Source organism: Panthera leo, chromosome B3, assembly GCF_018350215.1.
Source record: "Panthera leo isolate Ple1 chromosome B3, P.leo_Ple1_pat1.1, whole genome shotgun sequence".
Lineage (NCBI taxonomy): Eukaryota > Metazoa > Chordata > Mammalia > Carnivora > Felidae > Panthera > Panthera leo.
The window spans coordinates 114,783,794-114,796,176 of record NC_056684.1 but is presented as its reverse complement, the minus strand read 5'-3'; the positions used below and the strand labels follow the sequence as shown (position 1 = coordinate 114,796,176).

The following is a 12,383-nucleotide window of genomic DNA, read 5'->3' as shown; positions in this document are numbered from 1 at the left end:
ATTAACCAGTTAGTGTCAACCAAGTGCTTTGAGCAATTCAGAGAAGAGATGCTGACTAAAAAAAGGAACATTATAATAATCCCTTCCATTAGAACAGACTTTTATTGTTTACCCAGCACTTGTACACATATTACCTCATCTAATCCTATTATTCACAATCTTCATTTTTCCTGCAAGGCCAGGGTCTGCCATTACCGCTAACAGAATTTCTGAACGCCAAGGCTGGGACCTCAAAGCGTCTGAACCGCCTAACCAGAAGGTACAGAGAACAACGATGTGGAGAAGGAGCTCCTCTACTGACAGCCACGCTGAAGAAACCTGAGACACTTCTCTGCTGGAAGTCACAACAGTTCTCTGCACCCCCAAACACATCAAATCACAGACAGCCTCACCCCGACGTCTCCAATTACCCCAGCTCTGATCCAAGCTGAAGAGGCCTGGAAAACATCCGCACGCCACAGATGCCAGCTGCTCGCTCCTCCCCTCCTCTCCCTTCCAAATCAATTAGGAGCCTCCCACAGTCCTCCCAGACTGGAGCTAGACCCCCAGGGGACCCTGTGCTGTGAGGCAGACTGGCTGAAATAAGGGGTCCTTGTCAGACACGCCTCCCACCCGCTGGCTGGGCTGAGGCAGAGCATGAGGGGCCTGTCCTGAGTGACCCCACCCCTCCAGCAGGCTGGAACAGGCCTTACTTAGCTGGTCACTTCCGGTTCCTATGGGCAAATAGGAACGTAAAGGCCATTCTTCTCATCCCCAATCTTCTCCACAATTTGTACCCAAACCAATACCCTCCTCCAGCCCTATTTCCCTGTTTAGACTCATTCAACCCTGAATCCATTAACTGGTGTTTGTATTCTCTTTAACCCTTTGATCATGAAGACACTCCAGCACAGAGTTGTTGCCCTTCCTCCTACTCCCTCTCCTCCCGTCCTCAACTGGAACAACTCAGCAGGAAAGGCACGTGCTCCACCAGCGGCATCTCACTTCCCAGATGCTTCCCCCAAACTGCACTGCTGGTGAAGTTCAGCCCAATCTGAAGGCTAGACTAAGACTAAGACTAAGGCCCCTCAGACTAAGGCTAGACTTTATTTTCCTTCTGAAACCTTAGCTTCCAAACTTCCTTCACCAAGGCAGAGACCACTCCTTCATCCACCAGGGCAAGAGGCATGCCAGTCTGGAGGACAGAGTATACTGGACTTCCGAAGTTTCAACAGAAGTGTCACAGCAAGCTGCAAAGCAAAGGTCAGGGAAGCGAGCAGACGTGACACTTGACTCTCTCCCTGTCCTCCCTACACATGTCCCCAACATGCTGGCTGTCCCTGCCACTGGCAAGGTGCCACAGAACAGCAACGATGATGCTACACCACAGCCCTGTACAGTCAGTGTGCTCTCATCCCAGTGTCACACAGAGGAAAACTGAGGGATGTTCACTTTGAGAAACTTGCTCAAAGTTATACTACATGTTAGTGGCAGAGCTAGGATTCAAACCAGGCTTTCTGGCCCCAAAGACTACAATCCTAATTCTACTCTGCCATCTTGTCTTCCTTACCTGCTAGCTTCTACTTGCCTTCAGCTCTCTGTGTAGACTTCTCTCTCTCTCTCTCAGAAAAGGCTACCACGGCCCCCCTAATCTGAGCCAGGAACCCCTCTCATGTGCATCCCGTGTGGTACAGTGACTTCCCTGGCCAGGACACGCACCATGCAGAACTGCAGCTGGCATAGTCCTGGCGCTCGGCAGGAGCATCGACAAGTGCCTGGGAGCACAGCAGAGTGCCAAACCATCAGCTCCGGGCTCCTCCCGGTCTACAGCACTGCTCCTGGCTGCAGGTGCCCTCCTCACAGGCTTACCCTGAGAACCCAACTGCACGTGAGAACTTCCACCACGATCCAGTCCGGTACCTGGCCCCAGAAAGCCCTCCATGGCATTCTAGAATTCCCTGCCAACCTTATGTCAACCCATGCCTGCTAAATGAGGTAGTGTGCTTAGGAAAATACCAAAGCCAGCATGTGCCCCGGCAGCCCTGAGTCGGGAGGCCTTGCAGCAGGTCTATAGGGTATGTGCAACATGATCTGCAGAACAAAGGATTTGGGCTTCCCAAAGCTGCAATTCCCAGAAGTCTTAACAAACTGTCCAATTCCTTCAAATCAAAGATAGTCGAGGTTCTAGGAATTGGAATCCTGTCCATCATCAGAAAACCTCTCTGACATCCTCAAGAGAAAGGACTAGGAGTGCCTGTTCGTTCAAGAAACATACACAAAGCCTACTCTCCTTCCCCCAGGCCCTATTAACCTTACTGGTAAGGGGATGAGTGGTGCCTCATAGAGAAGATGACTGAATTGGATTTTGAAGGATGATGAGAGGTTTGGGAGGGAGGGGAAGAGGCAGGATTCCAGCCACAGGAATGCAGCCACTGGAAGAAGAGTGAGAATAGGCCTGAAGGTGCTATTGTGCAGGTAAAGAGGGAAAAGGAGTCCCCTTAGCCTTGACTTGAGGTACAGAGTAGACGGAGTTATGGGTGGGAAAGGGGAGCCAAACCCATTCAAGCTGTTCCTCCCGGTCCCTCCCCAGTGTCAGGGAATGTTTCAGAGTCAGCACGCATTCCTCCTCCTGACCTTTCCTCCCCAGGAGAGAGCCTACCTTTCCTCCCTCCCATCACCTAAGGGGACCCACACCCACAGTGGGTTCAAAGTTCCTCACCCAAGTTGAAAGTCCGCACACTGCAATGAACTCTTCTAGGCAGCCTTCCCAGTCCCACCCTTTCTCCTCAGAAGAGCCTCACCACCTGCATCCCCTAAGGCACAGAGGCACTTTCACACCGTTCTTAACTCCCCAGAAAGCTAGGGATGGAATCTTATGGGGAACCATAAATCAGTGCAGAGGCCCACAGGGTACTGCAGCTCACAGGGCTGTGCACTTGGCTGCTTTCTACTCATGTGCAGGACAAGCCATGGTTCTGCACAGCCCTGCTGGGAGGGACCCTCACCCCATAGAGTACCTTTCCCAGGTTGGGTCCACCTGGGATGATCACTGGCCTGGTTACAGCAAAGAAGCAAATGTATAAAGGACTTTGTCCTTACCTTCAAGGAGCTTATGTGCAAACACTTACATACCAAGATCTGAGTTGGAGAGTCATGATAGGAGAAGACCTCAAAGATCAGAGGCCGAAGGGGTCTACTGTCCAGGAGTCATGAAGCTGAGAGCGACACAGCCTACTGAAGTCACCAGCTAACTTCATTGGCCATTAAGCAGCAATTCTGAGCAGCCACGCATGGTCATCAGGAGGTTTAGTGGGGCTACACCGGCTCTAGACACCACAGGATCCTTTGCAAAGGCCTTCCCAAAGTATTAAGATCAACTGGGAAGCAGAAATAACCAAGGCTTCTCTCCCATCTGCTGCCACACCTCACTGTTCCCTGACCGGTGCTCAGTAAACATTATTGGGCTGCTCCTCAGGCCCACTCATTCCTCATCTGGTGGGTGACAATCCCAACAACATTCTCTTGTACCTCCCACCACTGCCAGAGTCAACAAGGCCCAACTGTCAGAACTCGAGCCAGTGACAACAGACACACAGGTCCTGTCCTCTCCCAAGGAGACATGTGTCTCCTACATGTGAAGAACTGATTGTCAGGCCCTTTCATATTTCATAAAGTGTTGCTTGTTACTCAGAATAACAAAGGCTACAGCACAGTTATTTTATAACCCTGTTTCTACTTGGCCATAACTTCCTGAAACACATTTCCCCTCTTGGGTTGAAATGCCTAAAATACTTTTGTGAATTAAAAAAAAAAAAAAAAAAAAAGGCTTTGCAAAGAAGAAATCTTGAAGAGAACCTGTTTATCTGCCCTGCACTACTTCCCAGAATTCTGAACGATTAAACAATTGTACTTTAGGAGACCTGCTACTGGCAGAGTTAACAAGTCAAAGAAGCTAAACATGGGGAAAATCCCCATCTCTGGGGAAGCAAATGAATCTAGGTAGAAAAGGGCTCTTAAAAGAAGAAATGCTGTCAAAATAGCTAAGAAAAGTAGGAGGGGGCAAAAGGATTACCATATGGGAGAGGAGACAAGAGAGTTCTTACTTAATTCTGATGTTGTATTCTCCCAGATGTGTTTAAGAATCTTTTATTTTTTTTTTTAATTTTTTTTTTTTTAACGTTTATTTATTTTTGAGACAGAGAGAGACAGAGCATGAATGGGGGAGGGTCAGAGAGAGGGAGACACAGAATCTGAAACAGGCTCCAGGCTCTGAGCTGTCAGCACAGGGGCCCGAGGCAGGGCTGGAACTCACGGACCGCGAGATCGTGACCTGAGCCGAAGTTGGCGCTCAACCGACTGAGCCACCCAGGCGCCCCAAGAATCTTTTAAAATACAATCCTCCTCCCATCACATCATGGTGCTGATAAAAGGAAAAATGTCTTTAATTTGCAAAATGACTCCCAAGGTTCCTAACAAACAGCAGCTTTGAGGAACTCTGGCTCTGAAATGCCAACAAGAGACCCTCTCCGAAGCAAATGGCTTACTGTGAGATTACCTAGCTGATCCCCCACCCCTACCCCAGCAACAACATTGCTAAGGGGTACTGCTGCCCTTTTCTCCTTGTCTTCATATGCAAGATGCCAACATGGAAGTATTTGAGAATTACGGACTTATGAATTATGAATAACTCAGGCAGTATGCAGCCAACTCTACTCAGTATGTACTGAATTGAATCAAACAGAATCTAAGACTACAGAAGAAACAAGGTACACCTTCCAACCTTGAGTCTGTCTGAATTAACTAGCTGTGTGGCAGCAGAAGTGCAGACTGTAGCAACTGCTGCTAGAATCTGATCTTTCAACTTGGAAATTACGTCTTTGTATGCCAGGCCATGTCCTAACTGCTTTATATATATACATTCTTATTTAATTCTTGCAACAGTCTTATGAAGTAGTCACTATTATCATGCCCATTTTAGGGAAACACTGGCAGCGAGGTCAGAAAAATTATCCAGGGTAACACAGAGAGCTATGAGTAGGGGCCGTATTCAAAATATTCAAACCCAGGCAACTGGACTCCAAGGTCCACGCTTTTGATCAGACTACACTGCCTCTCTAAAAACAAGGAGTCAATAAAAAAAGAATGAAATGCTGCCCTCTGCAACAACATGGATGGATCTACAGGATATAATGCTAAGTGAAATAAGTCTTCTGAGAAAGACAAATACCATATAATCTCACTCGTAAGTGGAATTTAAGAAACAAAACAAGCAAACAAAGAAAAAAAAGAGAACAACAAAACCCCCAAAAACCTCAAAACACAAAAACAAAAACCAGACTCTTAACTATACAGAGCAAACATACAGTTAACAGAGGGGAGGCGAGTGGGGGGGATAGATGAAATATGTGAAGGGGGAGGCGCCTGGGTGGCTGAGTCCATTAGCTGATCATGACTTCACCTCAGGTCATGATCTTGCAGTTCACAAATTCAAGCCCTGCATCGGGCTCTGTGCTGACAGCTCAGAGCCTGGAGCATGCTTCAGATTCTGTGTCTCCCTCTCTCTCTGCCCCTACCCTGCTCACGCTCTGTCTCTCTCTCTCAAAAATAAAAACATTTAAAAAAATTAAAAAGAAAGAGGTGAAGGGAATTACAAGTGCACTTACTGTGATGATCACAATGAATGTACAGAATTGTCAATCACTGTATTGTACACCTGAAACTAATATAACCCTGCATGTTCATTACACTGGAATTAAAAGCAACAAACAAGCAAGGGGCAGACCTGAAGGATAACAGATAGATGTTACCCTGAGCTGCATGAGTGACCTCAGTGCCACCACGAGAACTGCAGGTGGTATTTACTATTTTAAGGTGTTTATGAGTTGAATCCTATGCCACCTGACAAGAGACAGCTATGTGAACAAATGCTAGGGGACAATCCTTTTTTAATAGTTATAATCTAGGGCTCCTGGTTGGCTCAGTTGGAAGACCATGCATGCGACTCTCAATCTTGGGGTTGTGAGTTTGAGTCCTACATTGGGAGTAGAGATTACTTAAATAAACTTTTTAAATAAATAGTTATAATCTCACCCTTATCTTCTGGTACATTCAGATTTCATGCTTTACATTGGCTTCAGGTGAGGTGCACGAACAGGGCTAGGAGAGATCAGCAGCCAGCACCCCTCTCTTTCACCCAGCAGCATGAAAGGTTGTCTCTAAATGCTGCTGTCCCTCGGGGCCTCAACACTAAACACAAGGTCTGCCAAGGTCACTCCTGATCTGGCCACACTCCAGGGAGCCAGTCATACTAGCACCAGCCACCTGGAATGGGAGTGAGGGCTGCTCATGCCCTCTGCAGGCTCACATTCCTGAGTGATGCAAAGGAAAGGAATCTCCCAGCGGGTAAGAGGTGATGAAAGGATTCATCTGCAAACCTACTAGAATAATTAAGAACTCTGGAAGCTGACCCTAGGTTGTTGTGTTGTTTTTTTTAAGTGCCCTGTGGCCCCTTTTGCAGGAGTTGGGCAGGTAAGGATAACATCCTAGCTCACAAATTAGGCCAGGGTAGTAGGGCACCTTTGCTTAAAAGGTGGAGTCTGTGCTTACTGAGAGCTTTAGCCCAACTGAGACCCACTTAGGTGTTCAGTTTGGTGGACTCCTGGTTTCTGTTCTTCAAAAGTTACAGTGCAAAGCTGATACCATGTGTTTGCAATGTTCTAAACATGGCACAACAATTAGCCTGAGGAGGGTAATTTCTCAATGTCTTTTTGAGATGCCAGGGTTCAGCAAGCCCTATAATGACCCATCCAGCCTCCTCCCACAATCCCCAAGTCTTTTTATAGTCACAGGTAATTACACCACGGAGAGATTACATCACTTTGTCAGCAGTGTTTACAACCGACAGGAAGATGCTCTGCGGATGTTTTGGGAACTACATCCTCATTTAGCAAACAATTTGCTGTGGTCCCTATTGTTCCTTTCCAAGAATAGAACCGCCCTGGTAAACCATGTACCTAAACTGGGAACCAAACAATCAAGGGTCCCAGTACACGAGAACAGAAACCACCACAGAGGCAAACACAGTAACCCAGAGATGACTCCTGCATCCTTTATCCAGGGGAGGAAACACAGATGGAGTCTTTCTTCCTCTGTCAAAAGAATCATCCGAAGGTTTCCCCGAGTGCTCCAACAGGGTGACACAAGAAATGGGTCTCAGAGAAGCCTGCTGCCACTCAGCACACGCAGTGTGGTTCTCAGCAGACCATGGGCAGCAAAGTTAGACAGACTCGGCACAAATCCAAGCCAGCTTCCCCACAGACAACTGCCTGTCTCTGAGCAGGTTATGTAACCTCTCTCTGCCTTAGTTTCTCATCTGTAAAATGGTTACATGACCACCCAGCTCACAGGCTTTCCTAAGGGCTTTAAATGGGATGACACACAGAGAGCCTGACACACAAATGATGCTCTGTACATGTCAACTTCCTGCCTATTCTCACCTCTCAGCTCAGTGTACATTATCTCTGACTCCAGGTCCCTTCAGAGATGCAAGATGAGCCAGGGCCACTTGTCAACATCTCTCCAGCACATCAACACGAAGAGCCAAAGCCGTATCACACCCCTGAGAGCCTTGTTCTCAAGGTTTTCCCTCTTCAGTGAACACTAACTGCCATGCTTTCTCACTCTGCTGCATAGAAATACAGATGAGATTTTAAAATGGCTTTAGGTGCTTGTGTGATGTTTAACATGGCCTAAAGTGTCATGGAAACACTCTTGGGGCGAGGGGTTGGGGTTGGAAATCAGAAACAAGTAAAATACTGAGTTTTTTCAGCAAATGCTCAGGAAAGGGAGAGAATGAAAATCAAAAGCTTTTTACATGAGTCAGCAAGCCAGCTGGGTTGAGACCATCAGACTATGGAAACATGAGCTTTCTGGAAGGCAAAGGGGTTTCCAGAAGTAACCAAAACTTCCTCAACTGGTCAAGTTTGACACCTCCTCCCAATTCCTTATCCCCAACACAATGACTTTGCATCTTCATTTTTTTTTTCTTAAAGACAGCAAAGGATGTCATCTGCATAAAGTCTCCTGCCCAGCATGACTCAACAGTGGGTCACATACCAACCCTGTTGTTGTTATTATTTGGGAATTACACCACACATTTTATATGCCAGGTGCCCTCCAATCATTTTTATTAGTCTACACAACACCAACCTAACATCCTTAAGGATTCGATTTCTGTTTTAAAGGAGACACAAAGAGGTCAACTGATTTGCCTAAGGTCCTAAAGCAAGTTTCTTAAGATCCTGGGTAAAGGGAAGGAGTTGTGTGAGATCTGGGAAAGGCTGCTGCACAGCTGAGACCCTGATTCCTCTCTGGTTCAAGAAGAGAGGCAAGCTGTGTACTATGCATATAATTTTATTTTCAATTCTGGTCTTTTGCCTGTATGGTGTGACCAAGTGTAAAGAGGTAAGATACTCTTCCTTCTGCTACTCCAAGAAAGGAAACTTCCAATGATTTTCCCCATATCTGCTTAAGGAATGACCAAGGGGGAAGCTGGACCCACTGCCTCCCTAACACCTTCTCCATTATAACTCCAAATCCCAAACTGTAGATAAGAGAAACCAAGATGGAAAACTGAACTCGATCATGGCACAACTCTGCCCCAGAACGCTCAAGTGCCTGTTCCTACATGATTCTTTTCTTCTAGACCTAAGCAATTATGACCAAGACTAAGGGTGACTGTGGAATTTATAACCAGAGACTCTACAGATGAACTGCCCCCCAGAAGACACCCACTTACGTATGTCTGGTGGGAGTCTCACAGTTACGAGTATGTATGTACACACAAAGACTACAGCCCACTGGGTAACAAAGGCTGTGTATTTTATAAGCACCTCATTTTACAATGCCTCTGGAATAAGTGTTCAAGTGCAGCCACAGGAGCAGGTAAGGTAGGCACGAAGAGGAAGAGGGGACTTTTTTTGAACTGGCATGCCTTTCCTCAACTTCAGAGTATCTGAGAGCTCTGGTTTCTTGGCAAGCTGCTTATGGCAGGCACAGCCATGCAGGTGTGCTATGGGTTTCAGGCCAAGGAGTGTGTGCCTTCTTCACCGAGAAGCCACTCCAGAGAGGGAAAAAACCAGCAGCAACTTGGGGCACTGGATCTAAGTAATGGTAAAACCCCTTCCACTGCCTGCATCCTGCTCTGTGCCAGTACACATGTTTTATGGGAAGGAGAAAAGACTTGGGGGGTTGGGGGTTGCAGGGAAGGGAGGATTCTTTGCAGATGGGGGAGGGGAAAAAAGCTACAGAGCCAACGTTTCCATCCTGCTCTGAGCCCACACTACAGACATACATTTTTCCACATTGGAGAATAATAATCCCTTTATCCAGCCAGTCTGAAACCATCAGTTCCTGATAATTGAATTCAGACCTTGGGTGGAAAGTTGGGAAGGTGTGGGTAGTTGGAAAATGGGGTGGGAAATGGGAGGAGGCAGAGGTGGAGCCCATAAAAAGGAGGGTGGCAGTAGGCGGAATGGCTTAATGAAGCTAAGGAAGTTAGAGGCCTCAGACACCAAAGGCAGACCTTCTGCCTTAAAATTGCCAGGTCACACGACCAGACAGCTCCCCTAGTGGAGCCTTGGAAGAAGGTGGTCTTGGTAGCATACTAGGCACTAGGTCAGGTTCTGGAGCCTGGGCCCTAGGACCCTAGGCAAGTGCATGACCTCTAAAATCCTAGCTCTGACAGTTATTCCATTCATGCACATACTTATCGAGCACTATTTGTTCGCGTCTAGGGGTAGGGTGGCAAATCTCTTCTAGAAAGGGTCAAATATCTTAAAGTCTAGGCTTTGGGGTGAAACCGTCTATGTCACAACCATCCAACACCTGCCACTGCAGCACAAACACAGCCATATTTATATTCATAAATATAAAGAATAAACACTGCTATCTTCCAATAAAACTTTATAGGCACTGAAATGTGAGCTCACAATTTTTATGTATCATGAAATATTATTCTTTTGATTTTTTTCCCCAATCATTTAAAAATATAAAAACCATTCTTGGCTCACAGGCCATACAAAAGCAGCAGGAAGGATTCGGTCCATGGACTGTCACTTGCCAACATCTGCTCTGGAGATACAGTGGTGAATAAGGCAGGATCTCTATATTCTATGGCTCTGTGACTACAGCTTCTAGAGGCCTCCTCTGGCTTTGGCTTATATGCCCTGCAAACGTAAGCCCTGCTTCATCTGGTTGCACAACTGGTGTAGTCTGGCCTTCTTTTCCTTTGAAATCTCATATATAGTCATGAGGCCTACATTGTGGGGTCTCAATCATTAGTAGTGGCCTCCTTGGTTGTGCCAGGGGCTCCTCACAGCCAAAGAGGTGTTATGCTTTGTGGGAAAGGTTTAAGTGTCAGAACAGAGTAAAGAAGAGGCAGCAGAAGAGGAAATCTGCACGTGCGTGGTGGAAAAGACTATAATGCAACAACAAATGGGTAACTGTTTTTCTCAACAGTTCAGAAGAAAAAGCTTAGATGAGACTGCACCATTATCTTCATGTGTCGCGTAAGCGGGTGGCAGGGGTTGATAGAAAAAGAATGAGAGGGGGCGCCTGGGTGGCTCAGTCAATTAAGCACCTGACTCTTGATTTCTGTTCAGGTCATGATCTCATGGCGCATGGGCTCTGCACGGACAGCACAGAACCTGCTTGGGATTCTATCTGCCCCTGCCCTGCTCACGTTCTCTCTTTCAAAATAAATAAATAAACTTAGAAAAAATAATCAAGTGTTCAAAAGAAAGAATGAGAAAGAGCACTGTATGGGGACTCTACGTGCCACACTATACCACACTGCTCTCATCCTTCAAGTCCCCTTCCAGAATCTACCTGAGATCCCTCTCCAGGGAATGCTGTCCAAAGAAAACTGCCGTATAAATGTATCTAATGAAGACTGGTAGGGGCCCCACTACTGTTGAGTTCATTCATAATTAGTTGAGACCCCTACTGGTACTTGCAGATACAGAGGCAGGTTCTCTAGCGTCACCCAGAGGCCTATGGTACACATCAGAATATGTGCTTTCTAAAAAGGACGCCAGGTCGAGAGGACCACATGAAGAGAACCTAAGAAGGGTCTTCAGAGCACAGCAGAAGGCAACAAGGATCAAGCTCATGGCTACATCTCTAGCCACTGCTACAGCTCTTGCAGCCCATCAGCTTCAACCAGAAAAGTCCGTAGAATTATGAAAGTATAAACTGAGAGAAGTGGATAGGACCTTAAAGGTATCTGGGTCAACCCCCCTCATTTGATAAATGGAGAAACTAAGCCACAGAATGCCTAAGTGGCTTGTCCAGGATCACGAAGTTTATAGTGTCAGTGACCAGGTCCTCCTTTCATTAAATTACAACACCTCAACTTTGTACTTATTCTGAGAAAAAAACATAAAAAGACAAGAAACACACAATAAGCTAACAATCATTAAGTGCTTGCTGTGTTATCTCAGACAATCTTCACCCCCCCTCCCCCCCAGGGTAGGTACTACTTTTATCCGATTCTGTAGCTGAGAGGTAAGGAGATCTGCTCAGGTCGCAGAGCCAGCAATGGGACTAGACTCAGAACACAGGCAGTCTGATTCCAAAACGTGCACCCTGCTGAATATCGTGTTCTGAATCCCTCCATCCTGCCTGGTGACTCCAGCTGCGGGGGAAAGGGGCGACAATGTCAGCCCAGCAGGTTCCTACACACCCGTCTCCCAGGTGACTCAAGAGGCCCCTTAATGCCACACCCCCAGGCCTGGCCCCCCCCAGCTATACCACGGCACAAAAGCCCACCTCCACCCTCTTCTCTCCCTGCAACTTCCCGCTAGATGGACAGTGCCCTATCCCAGCCTTTGGGAGAAACAATGGTACTGAGTCTTTTCCCTCCCACACAGGGGCAGTCGGGGACCCACCTGAGGCAAGTCCGTCTCCAAGGAGGGTGCTAAGGATCACCAGTGGAAGGAACACTCCATGTCCCGCGGAGGCCACGGCCAACGCTGAGGTGCTCTTTGGTGTTATCCTGCCATGGCACATCTTTTATCCGTCCAAGTTATTTTAAAAAGAAAAAATTTAAAAGCCAGAAGAATTCTAAAGTCAGCCACGGGTAGATTTACCTATAAAAAAAAAACAGAAAACAAGGACATAAGTGAAAACTTTGGCCCTAAGTTAGCTGCAAGTAGGCACTGTAGCAAGGAAGCCATAATCACATACAAAATGCTAGTAACTGAATTCCTGCTGCCAGAAGGGACAGGCACATAAGTGGCTTTTCAACTCCTATGTGGGGAAATGCCGAGGCCTGCAGCAAGCTGCCATCAGTGTCAGCATCTAGGAGCCAGATCCTCGCTCTAGGACGAGGAGACCAACACAAG

At 47.0% G+C, this 12,383-nt stretch overlaps 1 protein-coding gene across 5 annotated transcripts in view; it reads right to left on the bottom strand.

Annotated features, from left to right (window-relative positions):
* The window catches only part of SUSD6 (sushi domain containing 6), a 97,312-nt gene that overhangs the window by 39,693 nt on the left and 45,236 nt on the right, over positions 1–12,383 (bottom strand). For all 5 annotated transcript variants that reach the window (XM_042943623.1, XM_042943626.1, XM_042943628.1 and 2 more), the window contains exon 2: positions 11,928–12,128. In XM_042943623.1, coding sequence (XP_042799557.1) covers positions 11,928–12,048 — 121 coding nt within the window. In that variant the 5' untranslated portion in view covers positions 12,049–12,128. The remainder of the gene's footprint in view (positions 1–11,927; positions 12,129–12,383) is intronic.